We start from the raw sequence: 23,006 nt of genomic DNA, 5'->3' as shown, positions 1-23,006 counted from the left end.
TGCATTAAATCTGTTTAATTAGCTGTTTATCATTCAGAACAATCTACGACTGTATCACAATCCTTACAGCAGCTAAATAACATTGAGTTTTATATATATTTACCCTTTTATTTGCACAAAATTAAAAACACCAACTATCATGAGTGGATAAACCAAAGTCATGTGAACATTTACCATGAAACAGTTCTATAAAAAGACCAAATCCATTAGCTTTAAACAATTATTATGTTTATCATTCAGCATTTTTTGAGTTATTTTGAATGTGCTCCTTTGCAACACAAGTACTTCAAATATTACGACATTAACTGCTCTATTTACCACCTAAATCGAAATCTAATGCATCCTATGTAAACATACACTTTATTTTAAGACTAAAAACAGTCTGTGTGGAAGTTAGTTCAACGATTGTTTGTTCTCAGATACAAAAGGAGCTACAAATTAGCACTACCTGACGAAACAGTCACAATGTCCTAGGGAGCAGATGTTCTTGCTTTTTTTGTTTTCATTAACCTCCGGAGGCTCGGTTTACAATTGATCCATTTTACGAGGAAACAGAAGATTGGTCTCGTGTTCAGATCTCTACAAAAAACACCAGCTTCTTCAAATATCTCCTAGAAAGGTGTTTGAATCACACATCAAATACAAAGAGATGTAATAAAATCCCTGTGATCTATGGAGACTCTTAAAAAATGCTTTGAAGATTGATTAAAATCTCTCGGGATGTTCATCCAGATTGTCTCCAGGTCGTCGTGGCATCCGGTTTGGCTACTAAAACTAAAAAACAAATCCAGTATAAAATATATCTTATTCTTCTATTGGTGCACATTGCGTGATTGTGTCATATATATATATAGGCTGGATTCATGATGCGAGTCTCCGAAAAGGAATGACTTTAGTTATTATAAGTGGTATTATAAGTGATAAACATGTTGGAGTTACTAGGGCTGCACATACTATGTTAAAAATCCAATTATAATTTTGTTTTTCACAAAAATTTGCAATCTTTTTTAAAGGGTTTGCTTTGTGGATATAGATTATTTGGATCAAAACTTGATTATATATCAATGTGGCAGTAAAATCATACATTTAAATATCCTTTGATTGTTAAATAAATACACTACCTGACAGAAGTCTTGTCGCCTATCCAAGTTTTAGGAACAACAAATAATAACTTGACTTCTAGTTGATCATTTGGTATCAGAAGTGGCTTATATGAAAGGCAAAGGCCTCTAGATTTCACTTATTTTACCACAATAAAATATGATCATGCCTTCATTTTTAATGATTTAATTAGGACAGTAAGCTCTGACTTTGCTTAGACAAAAGTCTTGTAACTTAACAGAAATAATGTCCAGTATAGAATATTAATTTCCAGATGACTTAATAAATAAAGTCATCTGGAATGGCAAAGAAAGCGTTCCTGCAGGACTCCCAGAGTTCATCAAGATTCTTTGGATTCATATTCAATGCCTCCTCCTTCATCTTACCCCAGACATGCTCAATAATGTTTAAGTCTGGTGACTAGGCTGGCCAATTTTGGAGCACCTAGACCTACTATGAACTTTGATGTGGAGGCTGAAGTATGAGGAGCAGCGCTATCCTGCTGAAGAATTTGCCCTCTCCTGAGGTTTGTAATGTAATGGGCAGCACAAATACGTCCCCATATTGAATGTAAACCCAAACTATGATTTTTCCTTCACCAAACTTGACTGATTTCTAAGAGGATCTTTGGTCCATGCGTCATTTTCCAATTAATCAACTAGAAGTCAAGTTATTATTTGTTGCTTTTACAACTGGGATTGATGACAAGACTTTTGTCAGGTAGTGTATAGGTATTTAAGATGCATAATGTAATTCTCTCTGCAAAAGTTAATTTATTTTAAATTGCACTAAGAAGTATTTCATATTTATTATTATGAACGGTGTAGCCCTAGAAGCCAAGTTTCATTTAAGGTTTAGTTCACCCAATATTCTTCACACTATTTATCATGCCATTCCCAGATGACTGATCCATTAAATGAACTTAACGCAGAGTTTTAAAAAAACATGAACATAAATACAATTTTTAACAGTTAAAACTAAAATTCCTAAAACATACACGTTATATTTATATCTTGTCAAATAAAAAAAAATCAAATAAACACTCATCACTCAAAACATTTAACTAAAATTAAAATCAGAAAACATAAAACAATAATTTTAAATAGTAGCAAACTTATAATAATTTAATAATAAATTCTCTGAGAAAGACAAAAAGCACCTTAAAAGTGCCCTAGAAGTCTTTAAAGCCACATAATGATCAACTTTCCTTGACAAACAGTTCAACATTTGAGCTGAAAATGCAAAAAGAAATATGTCTTTGAGTTTGAGAAAAGTTTTCTGAAAACAATTAATTTTATCCTTAATTTTTCTTTTACTTATTTACCATTAAAGGTATCCTTAGAGAGCAAGAACCTTAGACGACTAACATGGACTGTTTACGTGTGAATACAGCGCTACAGTTGCTCCAGGATAAAAAAAAAAGTTTTATAGATTTTATTAATATAATCCAAAATAATATTAATGTCAATGACAAATATATCGAATACCTATAGTATGAATATTGTATTTGGTCATTGACTTAGCAGTGCAAACAATGCTTTTCTTACTTAATAAAATGAAGTGAGTTTTTCCCTAAAACAAGCTGAATAATTTGCCAATGGACTAAGTGAATTAAACTTATTTCAGACTGAAAACAAGATTATTTTACTCATCCCATTGGCAGAATTAGCATGAAAAACCCAGTTAAATTTGACTTCAAGAGTTCACACTTAGCTGATGATTTATTATAAGCTTGTTTGGCATGCTGTCCTGGGAGAGATCCCCTGAGCTCAAGAGATCCTCGAGCCCAGGGCTCCCTCCTGTTCACAGAGCGAGAGGGGAGATTGAGCTCAGGTGGATCTCAACAACTCCCCGGCTGAAGGGACTAAGGTGAACTACTTTGAGAAATAAGAGAGCTAAAGTGCCTGCTTTGCTTAGTCTGTTACGTGTGATGCAAATCTTTGGAGGGTGGGAGGAAACTGGAGAACCCGGAGGAAACACATGCGGACACGAACATATAAACTCCGCACAGAAACACCCACCAGCCTGGCGAGGACCAGGGCCGGCAGTGTTCTTGCTGTGAGCCTAACAGTGCTAAGCACTGAGCCGCCGTGCCGCCCGATCTATGACAAAGGAGGAGAATGGGGCGGAAGGGGGGGGTTTCTTCCGGACGAAGAGAAATGTGGACCGAAGACTGTGGTTATTTATAGTAACTTAGAAATCATATGATTGGAAGATTATGATTAGCTAATGCGAGACCGGCTGTGGTAAATCATAAGCATGTGATCCTCTCGAAATTAGTTTATAAATAAACTTTATTTTTTATTTAAAATATATATATGCTTCTTGATTTATGGAAGTTTTGATTTTTAGATTAAAATGAAGACAAAAACTTTAAGTAAGAAAAGCAGTGTGTGGCTTTAGACGACTCTGAATATGGTGCTTTATGTCATTTCAGGATCCTGACAGCCACATTACGGAGCATTGTACAGTATTCCTGTATCCATTTCCACATAAGAAAGAAAGTCATACAGCTTTGGAATGACATGAGGTAAATGCTCTTCCTTTCACATTTCAGAGTGAACTATTCCTTCAAAATGAAAACGATGTAATTGAATACACGTTTACCGGTGAATCTATCAGTGTCTAGAGCTAGCGTGACCTACCGAAGGTGTTACTGTGATCCTGTCAATCTTCTTATACTATAAAGTTTCAAAGTCTACTTCTTAACAGTCTACATTTACGCCGCTTCTTCATTAAAACATCCACAACGTTGTCCTTCTCATGCACACATTTTCCAGCAGTACTTCTGAAATGATATTGCTACCTTTGTTGCTGTCGTCCCGAGAAATGTCGTACACTTTAAGACCCGGATTTGACTTCATACGCAGATCTCAATAGGAGTGGTCATCATCACTTTGCTCTTGTCTTGGCGGTTTGGCGACGGGCTTTTGGAGGATTCCTCTCTAGAAGAGTGCAGTTCGGATAGGATGCTACGTTTCAGGGGGGTGGGGCGTAGACAGGAAGTGCCTGACGGAGGAGAGGGGTCTGCGTGTCTGTGGGCGGAGCAATGAGTGGCTCCTCCCCTAGACGTTCTACAGGACGCTCGTCGGCGGTGATGATTGAGCAGGTCGTATTTCAGAAAGTAGAAAACCTCTTTAACGCCGCACCTACGCTCTGGCTCCAGCGCCAACAGTCGACCAAACATGCGTAACGCATCGTCAGAAAAGCGCCGCCACTGGGAGGGAACAGAACCCGGTGGAAACGCCCCCCGCTGCCATCGTTGAAACTCTGCAAAAAACGCATCATTCGGCAACGCTGCCTCCCACGGAAAGTTCCCGGTCAGCATGCAGAAAAGCAGAACCCCAAAAGCCCACACGTCCTGCGTGGTGGCCACGATGATCCCCTCTGAGACTGAGGCCTGGCACACTTCGGCGGCCGTATACGGGATTGTGCCGCTGATCCGCTTGATTCGGCTGCCCGACCGCCGTGTCATGCCTAAATCCGCTAATTTCACGCGCCGACACTCGCGGTCGAAAAGCAGAACGTTTTCTGGCTTCACATCACGATGGACGAGACTCTTGCTGTGCATGAAGTCCAGAGCCAAACCCAGCTGCTGCACACAGCGCTTCACCATCTCCTCCGGCAGACCGGCCTAAAAACAGAGACACAGATAAAAGAGAGGATGATCAGCATATATTAAAAACACACCCACAATTCATTCATTCATTCATTTTATTTAGGCTTAGATTTATCAGAGGTTGCCACAGTGGAATGAACCACCAACTATTCCAGCCTTTGTTTTACACAGCTGATGCCCTTCCAGCCTCTCGGTTTTGGCTTCATACAAGATCTCAATAGGAGTGGTCATCATCAGCCTTTCCAGCCACAACCCAGAACTGAGAAACACCCATACACCCATTCTCACACACACTCATACACTATGGCCAATTTTGTTCATTCAGTTCACCTTTCAAGAGTTCACACTTAGCTGATGATTGATTATAAAGCTTGTTTGGCATGCTGTCCCGGGTGAGAGCCCCGAGCTCATAAGTTCCCTCTCATTTGCAAGGCGAGAGGGGAGTTTAAGCTCAGGTAGATCTCGAGAACTCCCCTGCTGTAGTAGCTAATGAACAGACAGTGATTGCTCTTAAGAGATAACTACTTACTAGGAGCATGTCGATGGTGCTGATTTGATTAGTCAATTAACTTAAGTTGCATATTTTTGGACAATGGGAGGAAACCGGGGAACCTGGGGGAAACCCACGTGTGCACGGGGAGAACATGTAAACTTCACACAGAAACGTCGATGGGCTTGGTAAGGACTAGAACCAGTGATGTTCTTGCTGTGAGGCAACAGTGCTAACCACTGAGCCACCGTGCCACTCATCTAGGAAAGAAGGAGGAGTAGGGGTGGATTCTTCAAAACGAAGATGGCTGTCATGTGGAACTTGGGGTATTTATAGTGGCTTAGGAATCATCTGATTGGTGAATCATAAATTGAATAATGCAGAACCGGCTGCAAGCAATCATAAGCACGTAATCCTCTCGACATTAGTTTATAAATAAACTTCACATAGTGCATATGTTCAGACTGTGAGGGAAACCGGAGCACCAGAAGGAAACCCACACCAACACGGGAAGAATATGCAAACTCCACATAGCCAACCTGATTTCATCAAGTAGGACATGATCCAGGATTAACATCTATGTTGATCCCGGAGCCACATTTCAATCAGCCAATAATTTTAGGGATACTTTTACTGTTTATGTTAAGTTTAGGCTTATGGTCAGGTTTTGCACTTCTACATGATTGTCATCTAACTATTATTCCTCTCTGGTTTGGGAATAATTTACAGTCATGGTTGGGTTTAAGGGTAGGGAATAGGTATGGATTATATTTTCCAATAAAAATGATGTTTCAGGATCAACATAGATGTTAATCCAGAATTGCAACTCCATGTTTAAAAAATACTAACTGCTTTTATTCTAGCAGAAATAAAACAAATAAGACTTTCTACAGAAGAAAAAATATTATCAGACATACTGTAAAAATTTCATTGCCCTGTTTAACATAATTTAGGAAATATTTAACAAAGAAGAAAAAATTCAAAGGGAGCTATTAATTCTGACTTCAACTGAATATATGGATAAAACTAATACGAGACTTAGGGCCTACTCACACTATGCTATCCGTACCGTGCCCATGCCCGTTTCACGGATCGTTTGAGAAGTGTGAGTGCGCTGAATCAGGCTCAGGAACGGTTCACTTGGCCGGCCCTGACCCGGTTGGAAGAGGTGTGCCTGAGCACGGTTCACTTGGGCCAAAGCCCCAAACTGAAAGCGAGACGTGACTTTTAAGGGACTGTATCATATAGATTTATTAATCATTCTTACTGTTCAGTGAAGGCAAACTGCCTTAGTTTATTAAATACGCAAACCCCTCACTGCATGAAAGCTGCGCACCTTCAGCAAAGCTCCTGATTCCTGCAGCATGAGGGCTTTATGATTTTTTATGAGAGTCAAAAGTGGCGGATCTGTTCGGCGAAATATCTGACTGCGTGTCACCGCATCTGTAAGGACTAAAGCAATATAACTAGAGAAATCTTCACTGTGCTGAGCGAAAGCGCTTAGTGAACAGCGCAGCATTGATGACGTAAGCACGCCCAGGCCAGATTGTAAGTGTGAGTGCGGGCCGTCGGGGGAGACGGGTAGGGGGTCAAGCGTGCTTTGGCCCGGTCCGAGGCAACTGTACATAGTGTGAGTACGCCCTTAATTCACCAGTAGGTGGCAGCAAGTGCCTGTCTTAATGAATGAATGTTTTGTAACACTTGTAACTATTATTCCCCTCTGGTTTGGGAATAATTTGCAGTTATGGTAAGGTTTAGAGGTAGGGAATAGGTATGAAATACATTTTCCAACAAAAATGATGTTTCAGGATCAACATAGATGTTAATTCAGGATTGCATCGTACTTGGCAAAATCATGACGTGCAACTCCACACAGAAACCACTGAGTCACCGTGTCACCTTTTTTATTTTATCATTCATTCATTCATTCATTTTCTTTTTGGCTTAGTCCCTTTATTAATCAGGGGTCGCCACAGCGGAATGAACCGCCAACTAATACAGCATATGTTCTATGCAGTGAATGCCCTTCCAACCGCACCCATCACCAGACAACACCCATACACACTAATTCAAACTCATAAGCTGCGTCCCAAATTGCACACTATATACTATGCACTCATGCACTATGTACTTATGCACTTACACACTCACCAGTATAGTATACATATGTGAAATCGTCCCAAATGGCACACTAATGTTTTTTTTACTATGCGGAAATTCAAACCGTTTCCCTGATGACGTTTGACGGTTGCCAAATCAGTGAAATAAACGACCGAATCATCAAATAATACCTGCCGTGAGTGTAACCGCATTCACCATCGGGAGGTGCTATAATCACTCTCATAGGAGAATTTTGCTTTCACCATCCAAAATAAATAAAGTTACCCAACATATGCGCCCGATAGCTCCGCCCCTTCCGCTTTGTGAGCAAACCTACAGTCATTGAGTGCGTGAAGTGTCCATCATTACACACTTCATTTTACCGGCTGATTGAGTGCATCATCCGGGTAATTAAAGTGCACTTATTATTTTTAGAGTTTTCTGTGTGAACGCACTACTTACACTATTTATACTACAAAATGGCGTAGAATAGTGCATAAGTATGCGATTTGGGACGCAACTATACACTACGGCCAATTTTAGCCAACCCAGTTCACCTGTACCTCATTTCTTTGGACTTGTGGGGGAAACCGGAGCACCTGGATAAAACCCACGCGAACATGGGGAGAACATGCAAACTCCACACAGAAATGCCAACTGACCCAGCCGAGGCTCGAACCAGCGACCTACTTGCTGTGAGGCGATTGTGCAACCGTGACACCCTATATTATCATGATAATAATACCTGAGGTGGGATGATGTCGAACAGGTCTCCGGCAGGCGCATACTCTTGGCCGAACACATAGCTGTCCTCCGTCTCAAACAGAACATTCAGGACTTTGATGATAAATGGGCTGCAGCCGAGTGCTGCGTTCAGACTGTATTCCCGCAGAAAACTACGCAGCTTTGTCTTGTTCTTGCTCACGTACTTCAGAGCCAATTTAGTACCTGCAAAAATATGGAATAAATAAATATATGAAATAAATATGGTGCCTAAAAACAGTACCGTATTTGAATTAGGGATGTGCAATTTTGACTATATATATATATATATATATATATATATATATATATATATATATATATAACAAATACGACACTAAATCTACCAGTAGGTGGCAGCAAGTCCCTGTGTTAATGTATCAATGTATTAAATGTATTGTAACACTAATAACAACATACAATAAGGTTTGATAACTGTTAGTTATTATTTTTACTAACATGAACTTAGAATTAACAACACCTGAAGTGCTTATTAATTATAGTTTAACATTTAATACACTGAAAAAAATAATTCAAAGATGACTCCTTGGATTATTATTATTTTTTTACATTAAGTGGTTGTAAACAATTTATTTGGGCTGAATTTAAACAAACAAATTAAGTTGAACATTATTAAATCTAACTTGTTTGTTTAAATTCAGCCCAAATAAATAGTTTGCAACAATTCTGCAGACATTTTTCTTTCAGTGTAAAGCACGATTAAAATCAATCATATTCACTACAGTCAACAGCGTATTGTCTTGTTTCCACTAGAAAGAAGTAAATAGGGAATGGCACAGCCTCATTTTCATACTGACTCACCCTGTGTCCGGTGCACTACCAAGTCGACTTTGCCGTAGGTGCCTTTCCCCAGAGGACTAATCAACTCAAACTGCTGCTCTACCTCGGAGGCGGAGAGAGACGTGATTGACAGAGCCTGCATGTCCTCGACCGGAGCTCCGCCCATCCCGACACCCCGTCCCGCTGGAGGAACACCAACCTGGGCACTGACAAACACACACAAACACTTTATCCCAAATGCACATATCAACACAAGCGTGCAGCATTTAATGTTCATGATTTATTCCTGTCATATAATAAGCACCACTGCCCTTTTGTCACCTGTAACTTTAAATGCTCGAGCTCTTCAAAATCACGATGCAATTCTGATTGGCTGCCAATGATTATATCATTCATGTGCTGGAGAAATTCTTCATGAACATGATTGAGGCATTATTGTTCCTCTGAACCATTAATCACTCTGCTATTCTTTTATTTTCAGAGAGATATTTAGGACTGTATTGTTACTGCTGTATTTCGTGTCCTTGTTGTGAGCAGGTCTGTTCTCCATCAGATCTCCCTGATGGTCTTCTCTGTCTTCTGCTATCTTTCTCATTTTACTGGAATATTCTTGGAAGTCATTAACTCTATGTAGATGTATGTTTAACGACGTTAAATTACAGAAATATAACATAAAATAACGGTGTTAAATTACAAAAATATGCTATAAAATAACGGCATTAAATTACAGAAATTTACCGTAAAATAACGGCCGTAAATTGCAGAAAAAATGACTGTTAAATTACAAAAAATATACCATAAAATAACGACGTTAAATTACAAAAATATACTATAAAATAATGGCGTTAAATTACAGAAAAAATTACTGTTAAATTACAAAAATATACCATAAAATAATGGTGTTAAATTACAGAACTTTACCGTAAAATAACGGCCGTAAATTACAGAAAAAATGACTGTTAAATTACAAAAATATACCATAAAATAACGGTGTTAAATTACAGATATATACCATAAAAATAACGGCCGTTAAATTACAAAAATATACCATAAAAATAACGGTGTTAAATTACAGATATATACCATAAAATAATGTCGTTAAATTACAGAAATTTAACGTAAAATAACGGCCGTTAAATTACAGAATAAATTACTGTTAAATTACAAAAATATACCATAAAATAATGGCGTTAAATTACAGAAATTTAACGTAAAATAACGGCCGTAAATTACAGAAAAAATGACTGTTAAATTACAAAAATATACCATAAAATAACGGTGTTAAATTACAGATATATACCATAAAATAATGGTGTTAAATTACAGAAATTTAACGTAAAATAACAGCCGTTAAATTACAGAAAAAATGACTGTTAAATTACAAAAATATACCATAAAATAACAGCGTTAAATTACAGAAATATACCGTAAAATAACGGCCGTTAAATTACAAAAATATACCATAAAAATAACGGTGTTAAATTACAGATATATACCATAAAATAATGGCGTTAAATTACAGAAATTTAACGTAAAATAACGGCCGTTAAATTACAGAATAAATTACTGTTAAAATACAAAAATATACCATAAAATAATGGCGTTAAATTACAGAAATTTAACGTAAAATAACGGCCGTTAAATTACAGAAAAAATGACTGTTAAATTACAAAAATATACCATAAAATAATGGCGTTAAATTACAAAAATATACTGTAAAATAACGACCGTTAAATTACAAAGAAAAACAATCGTTAAGTTACAAAAACATACCATAAAATAACGGCGTTAAATTACAGTAATAGACCATAAAATAACGACTGTTAAATTACAGAAATATACCGTAAAATAACAGCCAGTAAATGACAAAAATATACCATTAAATAACGACTGTGAAATTACAAAAATATCCTGAAAAATAACAGCGTTAAATCCAGATATATACCGTAAAATAACGGCCATTAATTTACAGAAAATAAGGCCTGTTAAATTACAAAAATATACCATAAAATAACAGCCTTAAAATACAGAAATATACCATAAAATAACTGTGTTAAATTACAGAAATATACCATAAAGTAACTGCGTTAAATTACAGAAATATACCATAAAGTAACTGCGTTAAATTACAGAAATATACCATAAAGTAACTGCGTTAAATTACAGAAATATAACATAAAATAACAGCCTTAAAATACAGAAATATACCATAAAATTACTGTGTTAAATTACAGAAATATACCATAAAATAACTGCGTTAAATTACAGAAATATGCCATAAAGTACCGGTAACTGCGTTAAATTACAGAAATATACCATAAAGTAACTGCGTTAAATTACAGAAATATACCATAAAATAACTGCGTTAAATTACAGAAATATGCCATAAAGTACCGGTAACTGCGTTAAATTACAGAAATATACCATAAAGTAACTGCGTTAAATTACAGAAATATACCATAAAGTAACTGCGTTAAATTACAGAAATATACCATAAAGTAACTGCGTTAAATTACAGAAATATACCATAAAGTAACTGCGTTAAATTACAGAAATATACCATAAAGTAACTGCGTTAAATTACAGAAATATACCATAAAGTAACTGCGTTATATTACAGAAATATACCATAAAGTAACTGCGTTAAATTACAGAAATATACCATAAAGTAACTGCGTTATATTACAGAAATATACCATAAAGTAACTGCGTTAAAATACAGAAATATACTGTCAAATAACAGATGTTAAATTACAGAAATGCCCTAAAATTTAAATGTCTGTAATTTAATATCCGTTATTTTATGGTATATTTCTGTAATTTAACGGCCGTTAATTTACGTTTTTTTCCGGCACCCCAGCTGCCTGAAATAAACCGTAAAACTACAGATTTTTTTTACAGTGAAGGACATTTTTTAATTATATTCAAGTTCACCATTCCAATTCTTTGCAAAATATAGCATTTTAACCAACAGTAGAGCTACACATAGGCCAAATATTATTATTGTTATGTACCATATGCTTGAGAATTTACAAAATTAAAAACCTCCTCATATTAACCTTTATTTTAGATCTACAAAATCGTGATCTAGATTTTAAGCAAAAAAAAAAAATTGTGATTCTCATTTTAGCCAGAAATGTGCAGCCTTATTTCAGATGATTCATAATTAGGAAAATATTTGGCCAAGATGCAACAGCTTGAATATCTGGAATCTCTCTCTTTCTCCAGCGCTCATCGTGTCCTCTTTTCTTCCCTTTTGTCAGCATTCTGTTTTCCTCGTCATGTACCTGACTCGACGAAGCAGTCAAATCTTTGTAAATTTTTGAAGAGCGCTGAGGTCTGCTGCAGCTCAGGGGAATAAAGCGCTGACCCAGAATCAGTAGTGACGTCCTCATCATCATCATGAGTGCTGACAGCAGCCTGCGCTCGGCCGACAGCCACTACAACAACAACAGCAGCAGCAGTAGCAAATGAAGGAGAACACGACCTTAAAACGACCTCTCCGAACCCCTGCTGTCCTGACCGACACTCAAATGAGGTATGGATTGAGGAACGCTCTCCTTTCGGTCTGCATTCACTCTCTGAGCTGCATTAAATCACCTGCCGTTTCTCTCCGCTGCTTCCTTCTCAAGCGGTGAATTGGGCTGAGGGGAATCTGAGGGCATGCATTTTCTTCCTTTTTAATTCTGTGAGCCTCTACACACTGGATGGTGGATTTGGAATGACAGGAAAAGCCATTTTTGTAATTGCGATGGAAATTCACATTTGCCCAACACTGCTTAATGACAATTAAATCCATTTTGAATACTAAATTTAGGAAAATGCTATATGTTTTCCCAAGAATATTTATATATTTGAAAAAATTTCCCAAGTGATGTTTAAAGATTTTTTCAACACACATCTAAATATAATAAATGTTTTAATGTAATAAAATTTTTATAATCATTTTATTAATATTAAATAAATAAATTAATTAATTAATTAAAAAAAAAATATATATATATATATATATATATATATATATATATATTTTTTTTTTTTATTGATTAATTTATTTATTTATCCATATTGTATATTTATCTATTTATTTATATTTATTATATATATATATATATATATATATACACACACACACACACACACACACACACACACACACACACACACACACACACATACAGTTGAAGTCAGAATCATTAAAGATATTAGCCCCCTGTTTATTTTTTTCCCCAATTTCTGTTTAGTGGAGAGCAGATTTCTTCAACACATTTCCAATCATAATAGTTGTAATAAATCATCTCTAATAACTGTTTTATTTTATCTTTGCCTTGATGACAGTAAATAATATTTGACTAGATATTTTTCAAGACATTTAAAGGCTTAACTTGTCATGATCACCAGCGATCGTAACTTCATAGATCGCTGGATCTCACACACAAGAACTGATGGACTACAAATCTGCCATTCATGGACTACATTTTCATACATGCACTCCGCACACACACACATGCTTCCTTATTCTGACTGATTACACTCGCACCACCGGAGGATTGTCAAAGACTGATTACACACACTACTTAAGCAGCACACACACATGGCCGAGTCTTGTTTACGTAAAGTGACATTACAAGTCGTTTTCCTGGTCTTGTTTTTCCCGTGTTTTGACCTTAGCCTAGTTTGTCTTTTTGTCTGCCGCCTGCCTTCCGACCTCTTCCCTGTTATTCCGACCACGATTCTGGGTTGTTTTTATACCTCTGTTTGCACCCGTATTGACAATTGCTTGCCTGATATCCTGAATAAACCTGCATGAGGATCTGAACTCATTTGTCTCTGTCACTCCCTGTGTTACATAACAAGGTTAATTAGGTTAACTAGGCAGGTTAGGGTAATTAGGCAAGTTATTGTATAACGATGGTTTGTTCTGTAGACTATTGAAAAAATATAAAGCTTAAAGTGACTAATAACTTTCCCTTAAAATGGTTTTTAAAAAATTAACAACTGCTTTTATTCTAGCCGAAATAAAACAAATAAGACTTTCTCCAGAAGACAAAATATTATCAGACATACTGTGAAAATTTCCTTGCTCTGTTAAACATAATTTGGGAAATATTCAAAAAAGGAAAAAATTCAAAGGGGGGCTAATATTTCTGATATACATACATACACTTGAAGGCAAAATTATTATCCCTCCTATGTACATATGAAAAATGAAATAAATTAATTTATAAATAACTATATAGAAATTAAAAAAGGGTAGGTTTGGAAAAACAGTACAAAAGACAATATAAATAAAAAATATTTATGAATACATTTTTAAAATGAAAAAATTATTAAATAAAACAGTAAATTAATTTATAAAAAGATAAATAAATAAGTTTTTAAATATACATTTTTTTAATTCAATTATAATTTTCTAGTAGAATATCATGAATTAAGTGAAGTAATCGAAAATCGATGCCTAAATTATGAAATTGAGTGTTAATTACATAAATAAATGGACTCATATACTATATCATATCCTATATTATTATCATATTTATAATCATAATTTTATTTAAATAATGTCATTTAGCTCCATTTTTAAAACTGATTTAACGTTTTACTGAATATGTCTATATATACAGTTGAAGTCAGAATTATTAGCCCCCTTTTGATTTTTTTTCTCTTTTTTAAATATTTCCCAATAATGTTTAACAGAGCAAGGAAATTTTCACAGTATGCCTGATAATTTTTTTTTTCTTCTGGCGAAAGTCTTATTTGTTCTATTTCGACTAAACAAGCATTTTTTTTAAAACCCATTTTAAGGTCAAAATTATAAGCCCCTTTAAGCTTAATTTCTTTTCGATAGTCTAAAGAAAAAAAACATCGTTATACCCTAACTTGCTTAATTACCCTAACCTGCTTAGTTAACCTAATTAACCAAGTTAAGCCTTTAAATGTCACTTTAAGCTGTATAGAAGTGTCTTGAAAAATATCAAGTCAAATATTATTTACTGTCATCATGGCAAGGATCAAATACATCAGGTATTAGAAATTAGTTATTAAAACTATTATGCTTAAAAATGTGTTGAAAAATCTCTCCGTTAAACAGAAAATGGGGGTAAAAATAAACAGGGGGGTCTAATAATTCAGACTTCAATTGTATATAAATATTGAATATTATATATTATTTACACTCAAGTAAATGTGTTAATAATAATAGTATATAAATGTTATATTAAAGATACACTGTAAATTATATAAATGTATATTTTTACATGCAGTTACAAACTAAATGTATCAATTCAAATCCTCTGGTTCATTTAAAATAGTCAACAATATGAAATGTTATTATTATTATTATTATAACTTATATTTTACCAGGAAAGACACATTGAGATTAAAAATCTCTTCTACAAGAGCGCCCTGGCCAAGATTAGGCAGTACACAAGTCACACGAGTCCAACAGACAACAAACAAAAAACAATTTACAGTTAACATGAATCACACTGACAAACTATTCAAAACATCTACAAACCTGTTTAAACTTCTAAATCTTTTATAGTCTTTTTAAAAGCATGTATTGAAATCAATTCAAATGTAAATGTAACACACTCTTGAGTTCATATCTGAACAGCCCAGCGCCAGCAACATCAAGGTCATTGGTTTGATCCTGAGGGACTGAGCCATAAAAATCTCCCGTCAGATGAATTCATGCAAAATGCCATAATTTCTCCACACAGTCTGACTGAGTGTAAAACAGAGCGAGTACGAAAACAGGACATTTTGTACAATGTCTTTTGAATTCTCAAGAAACACCACAAAGAAAACATCAAGTAACAATTTCAATTAAATGGAAAATACTGCAGGAAGCTTTGTGAAAATACACTTTATAGTGTAAATTCAGAGTCCCTTAACTGTAATTATAATAATAAAAATCTAACCTCATTTTACATGAATGTCAAAAGAAGGCATTTGACCTATGGTTTCTCTCAGGTCACATTCATTTCACAAACTTTGCTAATATTTAAGAAAATACCTACTTATATTTACATTTAAACACTGGCATATAAACAATAAAGACTTCTATGTTAAGCTGCTTTGACACAATCTACATGGTAAAAGTGCTATAGAAATAAAGACGAATTGAATTGAATTGAATAAATGCAGCTAAAAGGGCATCCTCTGCATAAAACATATGCTGGATAAGTTAGCGGTTCATTCCTCTGTGGCGACCCCGGATTAATAAAGAGACTGAGCCGAAAAGAAAATGAGTGAATGTTTTTATTATTTTTATATTCTATTTTTCTTCCTTTTTATTATTTAATTTTAGTTTATTTTTACATTTATATTTTAAACCACATTATTTCACTTTCATTTATTGTATTATTTATTTTTTTTAAAGATATTTATTCCACTCGTGCTCATATTTCATAGTATTTTTTGTTTATTAAATTTGATTAAATGTATTTAATTTCTTTCACATTTATTTATTTATTTATTTATTGCTTTTTAATTTAGTGTCTTAAAATGAATTATCATTTACTTATTTTTTATTAAATGGAATACAATATACTTAAATGTTTGCTAATTATTACATTTATTACATTACATAGTATAATATTTTGTATTCGACTCAAAACTTTTGCTGCTTGTTTAAACTGCTTATTTAAATAAGTTAAATCAACAATTTTTAAGTTTTTTTTGGGACAACTTAATTGTTTTATGTTCAATCTATTTATATTTGTAAAAACAATTAAATTCGTTTATTTGATTTGTGTTAAGGGCTGCTGTGGAAAACATATGCTGGAATAATTGGCAGTTCATTCTGCTGTGGCAAACCCTGATTAATAAAGGAACTAAATAACAAACTGAATGAATGATTGAATGAATGAATGAATGAATGAATGAATGAATGAATGAATGAATATTATTCATTCAGTCATTTTCTTTTCGGCTTAGTCCCTTTATCAATCTGGGGACACCACAGTGGAATGAACCGCCAACCTACCCAGCATACGTTTTTTTACACAGCATGTCCTTCCACCCACAACCTATTCCTGGGAAACATCCATACACACTCATTCACACCCATACAATACGGACAATTTAGCCTACCCAAATCACCTTTGGACTGAGGGGGAAACCGAAGCACCCGGAAGAAACCCACGCCAACGCGGAGAGAACATGCAAACTCCATACAGAAAGTTAACTGACCCAGTCGAGGCTGCAGCGACCTTCTTGCTGTGAAACGAACATGCTACCCACTGCGCCATGGCTACCCACTGCGCCACCGCGTCGCCAAATTGAAATTGAAAAATAATTTATTTATAATTAAGAATTTTCCATTAAAATCATATATATTAATACTATTATTTTAAGCAAAAACTAAATCATACCAATAAAATGTATTATAGTTTAGTAATTATTAAAATCATAATAATAAAATAATAATAAAAAACTATTATACAACTATATTGCTATTGAAAATTAGCATTATTTTTAAAAACTATTATTTCATAAATAATAATAATCTATTCCATGCCAAAAGTAGCTCCAAAGTACCTTTATTATTGTCATATTTTTAATCATTTAGTCACCAATGTATATTATATTATATTATATTATATTATATTATATTATATTATATTATATTATATTATATTATATTATATCATATTATAATATATTATACTATATTAATTTCATATTAACAGTTAATTGTAACCAAATTTCTTTGCCTTTTATCCTGAATGCATTCTCTTTTATTTGCAGGATATTTAATTAAACAGCTGTTTTACTCTCAAATTAATCTGTAACCAGTTTTTCCCCTCTTTATTTATTTTTCCACCTCATCTTTTCCTGTCGGCTACAACAAACATCAACAATCCTGCCTAAAACAATAAAAAAGCATCACCAACTTCACCAGAAAAGAACGCACACACAATGTACCTCCAGCAGAGACAAACAAACCCTCAATTACAGCAAGTGCCCTTTCCTTCACAGCAGGTCCTTCAAGATGCCTTCAAACAAAAGAAATGGATCCACACAGTTTTTTGTTTTTCTTCCCCCCAGTCCTGAACTCACCTGCCGGCGCCCTGCTGTCTCTCGCCCTCATGTTCCTGCATCCAAACGCCACGTCCGATCCGACAGCACTGCCTAGAGATTCATTGCAGAGAGAAGTGTGAATGGGTGCGGATCATGTGCACGTCGCTTTACATCCTGAGCCGTGTGGAGCTGGTGTGGAGAAGCGCAGTCCTGCTCGCTGTTTTCTTTGTGAGGGAAACAGCATGAGGAGAGCGGAGCATCACTCGTGTGCTGTGAGTATGGCAAGCCCATTATACATTTAGTCTGCCAGAGCTATAGTGTCTGTTAGTGGTGGCAAAATACCAGTTTTTCATGTCTGATATCGATGCTGGTCCAGTACCATTAGGGTTTTTGATTGAAAATGGCATTTTTTGTTTTAGGTCACACTTTATTTTGATGCTCCGTTTGTTGAATATGGTTACATTGCATTTACATGCCAACTAATTCTCATTAGATTATGAGTAGACTGTTAGGTTGGGGTTGGGGTTAGGGTTAGTGTAAGTTGACATGTACTTGCAAAGATTCTTATCGGTTAAACATCTGTTGAAGAAGCAGTATCAACAGATATTAAGCAGACAGTCTACTAATACTCAAATGGACCATCAAAATAAAATGTTACCTTGATTTTTGGCTGAATGGCGGAGCGCCTGAAAGCTGCTGTAAGAAAAGTATGTGATTTCAGTCAGTGAAAAGATTTTAAATTTGTTTTTCGTTCATAGAATTTCACATTGGTCAAAAAATAAAAGCCAAAAAAGGTTATTCTGCAATGAGGTAATGTTCAACGAGCTGGTTTCACTCTCCTTTCAGCTGTACTCATTAGCTGCGTTTCCACTATCGTGGCTAAAGCGAGTGAGCCAGGGCGAGCCAAGGCCAGTCAGAGCTTTTCTCTGTAGGCTAGGCTATCTTTTTTCTTAAATACATGTAGAGCTTTTTTAGTGGATAGCTGCTGAGCGCAACGAAACATAGGCTATATTTTATTACTTGCTCTTATTTGCTGAAGTACTTAACACTTTCCCTAAATATCCTTAAATAAAGGGGAATCACCTATTAAGTGTCATATAGCCTATAGGGAAAAATTAATGTTTCAGATCTTTCCGGAGCATTTGGGCTGAATGTTTGACGTGTATATCTGAACGAGCATGTTATGAAATATATTTTCTTTTTTCTTTCCATTTTTCTGTCTATCAACAGAGAATTTCTGTGGTTTTATAATATGGATTGGTGCGCTCACTGCGCTGGGTCCCTCCGTTAGTGGCGAGACCACTCGATTTCGATGCCGACAGTCGGTCGGTGAGTAAATAAATATGGTGAATGAGAACACAGGCCTGTGCGTACAGACATATAATGTAATGCTGAACCATAACGGGTCATTTGTTTGTTTTGGATGTCTTTATTTGAATGGTTTCGTGATGATGTGATGGTGTGCATTATCTGCCTGATTCCCGCCGAAGTGGGCGGATTGTGTGACGTTTTGATTCGGGGGACGTTCTGGGGGCGAGGTTTGCGTGATGCGCTGCGAGCTACTAGCCTGACAGTGTAAACGCGACATGATTTCGGCCTCATTGCTCAACCTCCCGGGCGATTGGCCCGGCCCGATTAAAGCCCTGGCTCGCACTGGCCAGACAGTGGAAATGCGGCTAGTGTATGGAGTTAAAGGGACATGAAACCCCCTTGTGTCGTTTTGAGCACACACTGAGTGTGGCAAAACAACGCACAGACGCAGAGGAGAAAGACAGCAACGTTTTCATTGACATCAGTAAACAAATTATTTGCCAAATTCTTAATTTGTCAACTTTAACTGCAGTTTGGCGCTTTACTTTCACTCAGGAACATTTTATGCATGCCTCCTATGACAAACGTGATACTGGATGCGAGGAACTGCTGGAAGAGTGTAGTTTTAATGCAATGTTAGATACCGCACGGCGAATAGGAGAAAAAAAATCAGCATTGTTCGGTAACTTATATGCACTAGTTAGGTAGCGTTAGAAAGCCGTGTGTTTATAGACTATCCTGTCACAAAATGCGGCAAAAATTCTACGTGACGATAATAGTGTGATTGGGTGTTTACATGTTTACACTCGGAGAGCAGCATTTACAGCGGATCTTTAGTCCGTAATATTGTAGTGATATTAACGTACGGTAAACTTAGTAACTAAATCATTTTGATTAAGGTTTGTCTTTAAAAACAGCCTCTGGTGGATTTATGCGAGAGGAGCAGGTGTGAATGGCGCTTGCGAGAGAAGTGTAAGATCTCAAAAAGCATACACAGCGCTCTCTGGTGGATTCACGAAAGCAGAAACAGCCAAAAACGTATCTCCTGGTGTTTGGTGCTCTCCAAAAATGTATATAGAGGTACGTTTTCAGAATGAGCCTGGGTTGATTAAATGGTAAACCAGCTTGCCATATAGAGTGTATGTATATGTGTGTGTGAGAGAGAGGGGAGAGAGAGAAAGAGAACTTGTGTATGTGTGTGTGAGAATGAGAGTTTGTATGTGCATGTTTGTTTTCGTGCCATACAAGGACACAAACTTGTATAACAAAGGTATTACAAGGAGAAAGTGACTTATGAGGACACTGCCCATGTCCCCATTAGTGCAAGGCTTATGAATCATACAGAGGGATTTTTTGGAGAAAGTATGATGCACATTTTTCCATAAGGGTTGGGTTTAGGGATAGTGTTGTGCTAGCGTTCTAAAAAAAAATACAGTTTTTCAGTATTAAAAAATGGAAACCTATGGAATGTCCCCACAATTCACAAAGAATGAATCTCTGTGTGTGACAGGCTGTGTGTTATGTATGTTTGCTTATGTGTGTGTGTGTGTGTGTGTGTGCGTGTGCGAATAACCCAGTTCCCTGCGCTGCTCTCCTGTATGTCGGTGTGTCCGCTGGTGTGTTCAGGGATGTTCGCCTGCAGCTCGTCCACATTCAGTCTTCATCCGCACACCGAGTTTAACACACACAACCTGACAGATAGATGTTTTTCACATTTTCACCCCAGTTCTCCTCGCTGTAATGACTTGAGTGTTATTTTAGAGCCTTCCTTTTGATTTTAAATGTATTTTTGTTTTTATGTTTTACCACATTTTTGTGTTTATTCAGTTCATCACATTTAATTGAACTAAATTAAACTGAGAAACTGACGGTATAGTGTTTATTCTCTTTCTTTTTCCGCTAAATTGAAATAAATGACCAATAATGTCTTGTCAACTAGAGGTAAAATATATATGTTTAATGTGGGACGACGCAAGAAGGTCGCTGGTTCGAGTCCTGGCTGGGTCAGTTGGCATTTCAGGAGTTTGCATGTTCTCTCCTCATTGGCGTGGGTTTCCTCCGGGTGCTCCGGTTTTCCCCACAGTCCAAACACATGTGCAATAAGTGAATTTGGCAAACAAAATTGCCCGTAGTGTTTGAGTGGGTGTGTGAATGTAATGTAATGTGTATTTATATAGCGCATTTATTGTGTATGGCCGTACACCCAAAGCGCTTCACAATCATGAGGGGGGTCTCTCCACACCACCACCAGTGTGCAGCATCCACTTGGATGATGCAACGGCTGCCACAGGACAACGGCGCCAGTGCGCTCACCACACACCAGCTATTGGTGGAGTGGAGAGACAGTGATTGAGGCAATTCAGTGGAAGGGGATGATTGGGAGGCCATGATCGTAAGGGCCGATTGAGGGACTTTGGCCAGGACACCGGGGTTACACCCCTGCTCTTTTAGGAGAAGTGCCATGGGATTTTTAATGACCACAGAATGTCAGGACCTCGGTTTCACGTCTCATCCGAAAGACGGCGCCCACTGACAGAGTAGTGTCCCCTTCACTTTTACTGGGGCATTAGGACTCACATAGACCTCAGGTTGAGCTCCCCCTGCTGGCCTCACTAACACACTTCCAACAGCAACCTAGTGTTCCCTAGTGGTCTCCAATCCAGGTACTAACCAGGCTCAGCCCTGCTTAGCTTCAGTGAGTAACCGGTCTTGGGCTGCAGGGTGATATGGCTGTGGCAACTATTGAATGAGTGTGCATGGGTGTTTTCCAGTACTGGGTTAAATAGTTGGCGGTTCATTCTGCTTTGGCGACCTCTGGAATAGAGACTAAGTCAAAGCAAAATGAATGAATGTTTTAAGGTTTTATTTTAAATGCATTGTTATGCAAATATTTTATTATGATTAATAACAACAAGTACATTTAAGAAATGTTGGATTATTTAAATCCCAATTGTGTAAACTATTAGCAAAAATACGACTTTTGCTGCTTGTTCAATCTACTTATTTAAAAATGAGTTAAAACAACACAAATCTTAATTTTTTTTTTGGGACAACTTAATTGTTTTATGTTGTAAATTTGTAAAAGAAATGATAGTAAACATACTGTCATTGATTTGTGTTGGGAAAACATGAAGGAATTGTGCGGAACCCAGCATTTTTTACAGTGTATGGACTTCCCCGGACATTGGCTTAAATATGGCCCCATTCATTCATTTCCAAAAATTAACCCAGCAGTTGAGAAGGGAATAAACGGAGGTCAGAGCCAGCTCCAAGTGGTTGGGATTTGAGCTCCAAGTGGGCTGTACAAACCTGGAGTTATTTATTTATTTATTTAATGTCTTGTACATGTATACATGAGTCCAATATTGTGTCTTATGAATGTCTACGCCTACCCCAACTCTAAACCCAACCTCACAGTAACCTGATGTGTTTTATTAATATCTACACCACCTAAACCCAACCTACTTGTGGTTTAAGTCCCTCCCACTTTGAGGTCTCTGGGCTGCAGCGAACCCTACTTCCAGCAGTTGAGTTAGTCCATATTACACCTGAAATTGGGTTGAAATAACCCATCATTTTTCAGAGTGTAGATCAAAATCTCACATTGACCTTCATTGTTTGTGAAAGCAACAGTGATAATAGATTAGTTTGGATTTATTGGCATAATTAAATGTATGTTTTTGTAAATGTATTCATTTGGCCGATGTTTACACTGCATTTAGGGTCAGCGAATCTTAAAAGCTAGGTCTTAACTTAAACTGGAATGATTCGATCATTAATTTTCCTTCGGCTTAG

General features: G+C 36.3%; 1 protein-coding gene and 1 long non-coding RNA gene across 2 annotated transcripts; both read right to left on the bottom strand.

Annotated features, from left to right (window-relative positions):
- Positions 1-18,130, bottom strand: sbk1 (SH3 domain binding kinase 1). The gene is made up of 4 exons (XM_683164.10): positions 17,940-18,130; positions 8,895-9,079; positions 8,056-8,258; positions 1-4,735 (listed from the first exon to the last, which is right to left on the bottom strand). The coding sequence occupies exons 1-4, from the start codon at positions 17,978-17,980 to the stop codon at positions 3,962-3,964; spliced, it is 1,203 nt and encodes a 400-aa protein (XP_688256.4). The 5' UTR covers positions 17,981-18,130; the 3' UTR covers positions 1-3,961.
- On the bottom strand, positions 9,523-11,973 carry LOC141380761 (uncharacterized). The gene is made up of 3 exons (XR_012399545.1): positions 10,878-11,973; positions 10,107-10,439; positions 9,523-9,738 (listed from the first exon to the last, which is right to left on the bottom strand). It is a non-coding gene; the product is annotated as an uncharacterized lncRNA (long non-coding RNA).
- Positions 18,131-23,006: the final 4,876 nt, after the last annotated feature.

This window comes from Danio rerio, chromosome 24 (genome assembly GCF_049306965.1).
Source record: "Danio rerio strain Tuebingen ecotype United States chromosome 24, GRCz12tu, whole genome shotgun sequence".
NCBI classification, from domain to species: Eukaryota; Metazoa; Chordata; class Actinopteri; order Cypriniformes; family Danionidae; genus Danio; species Danio rerio.
Note: the sequence above shows the minus strand (reverse complement) of the source record. Positions and strands in the feature narration are given on the sequence as shown.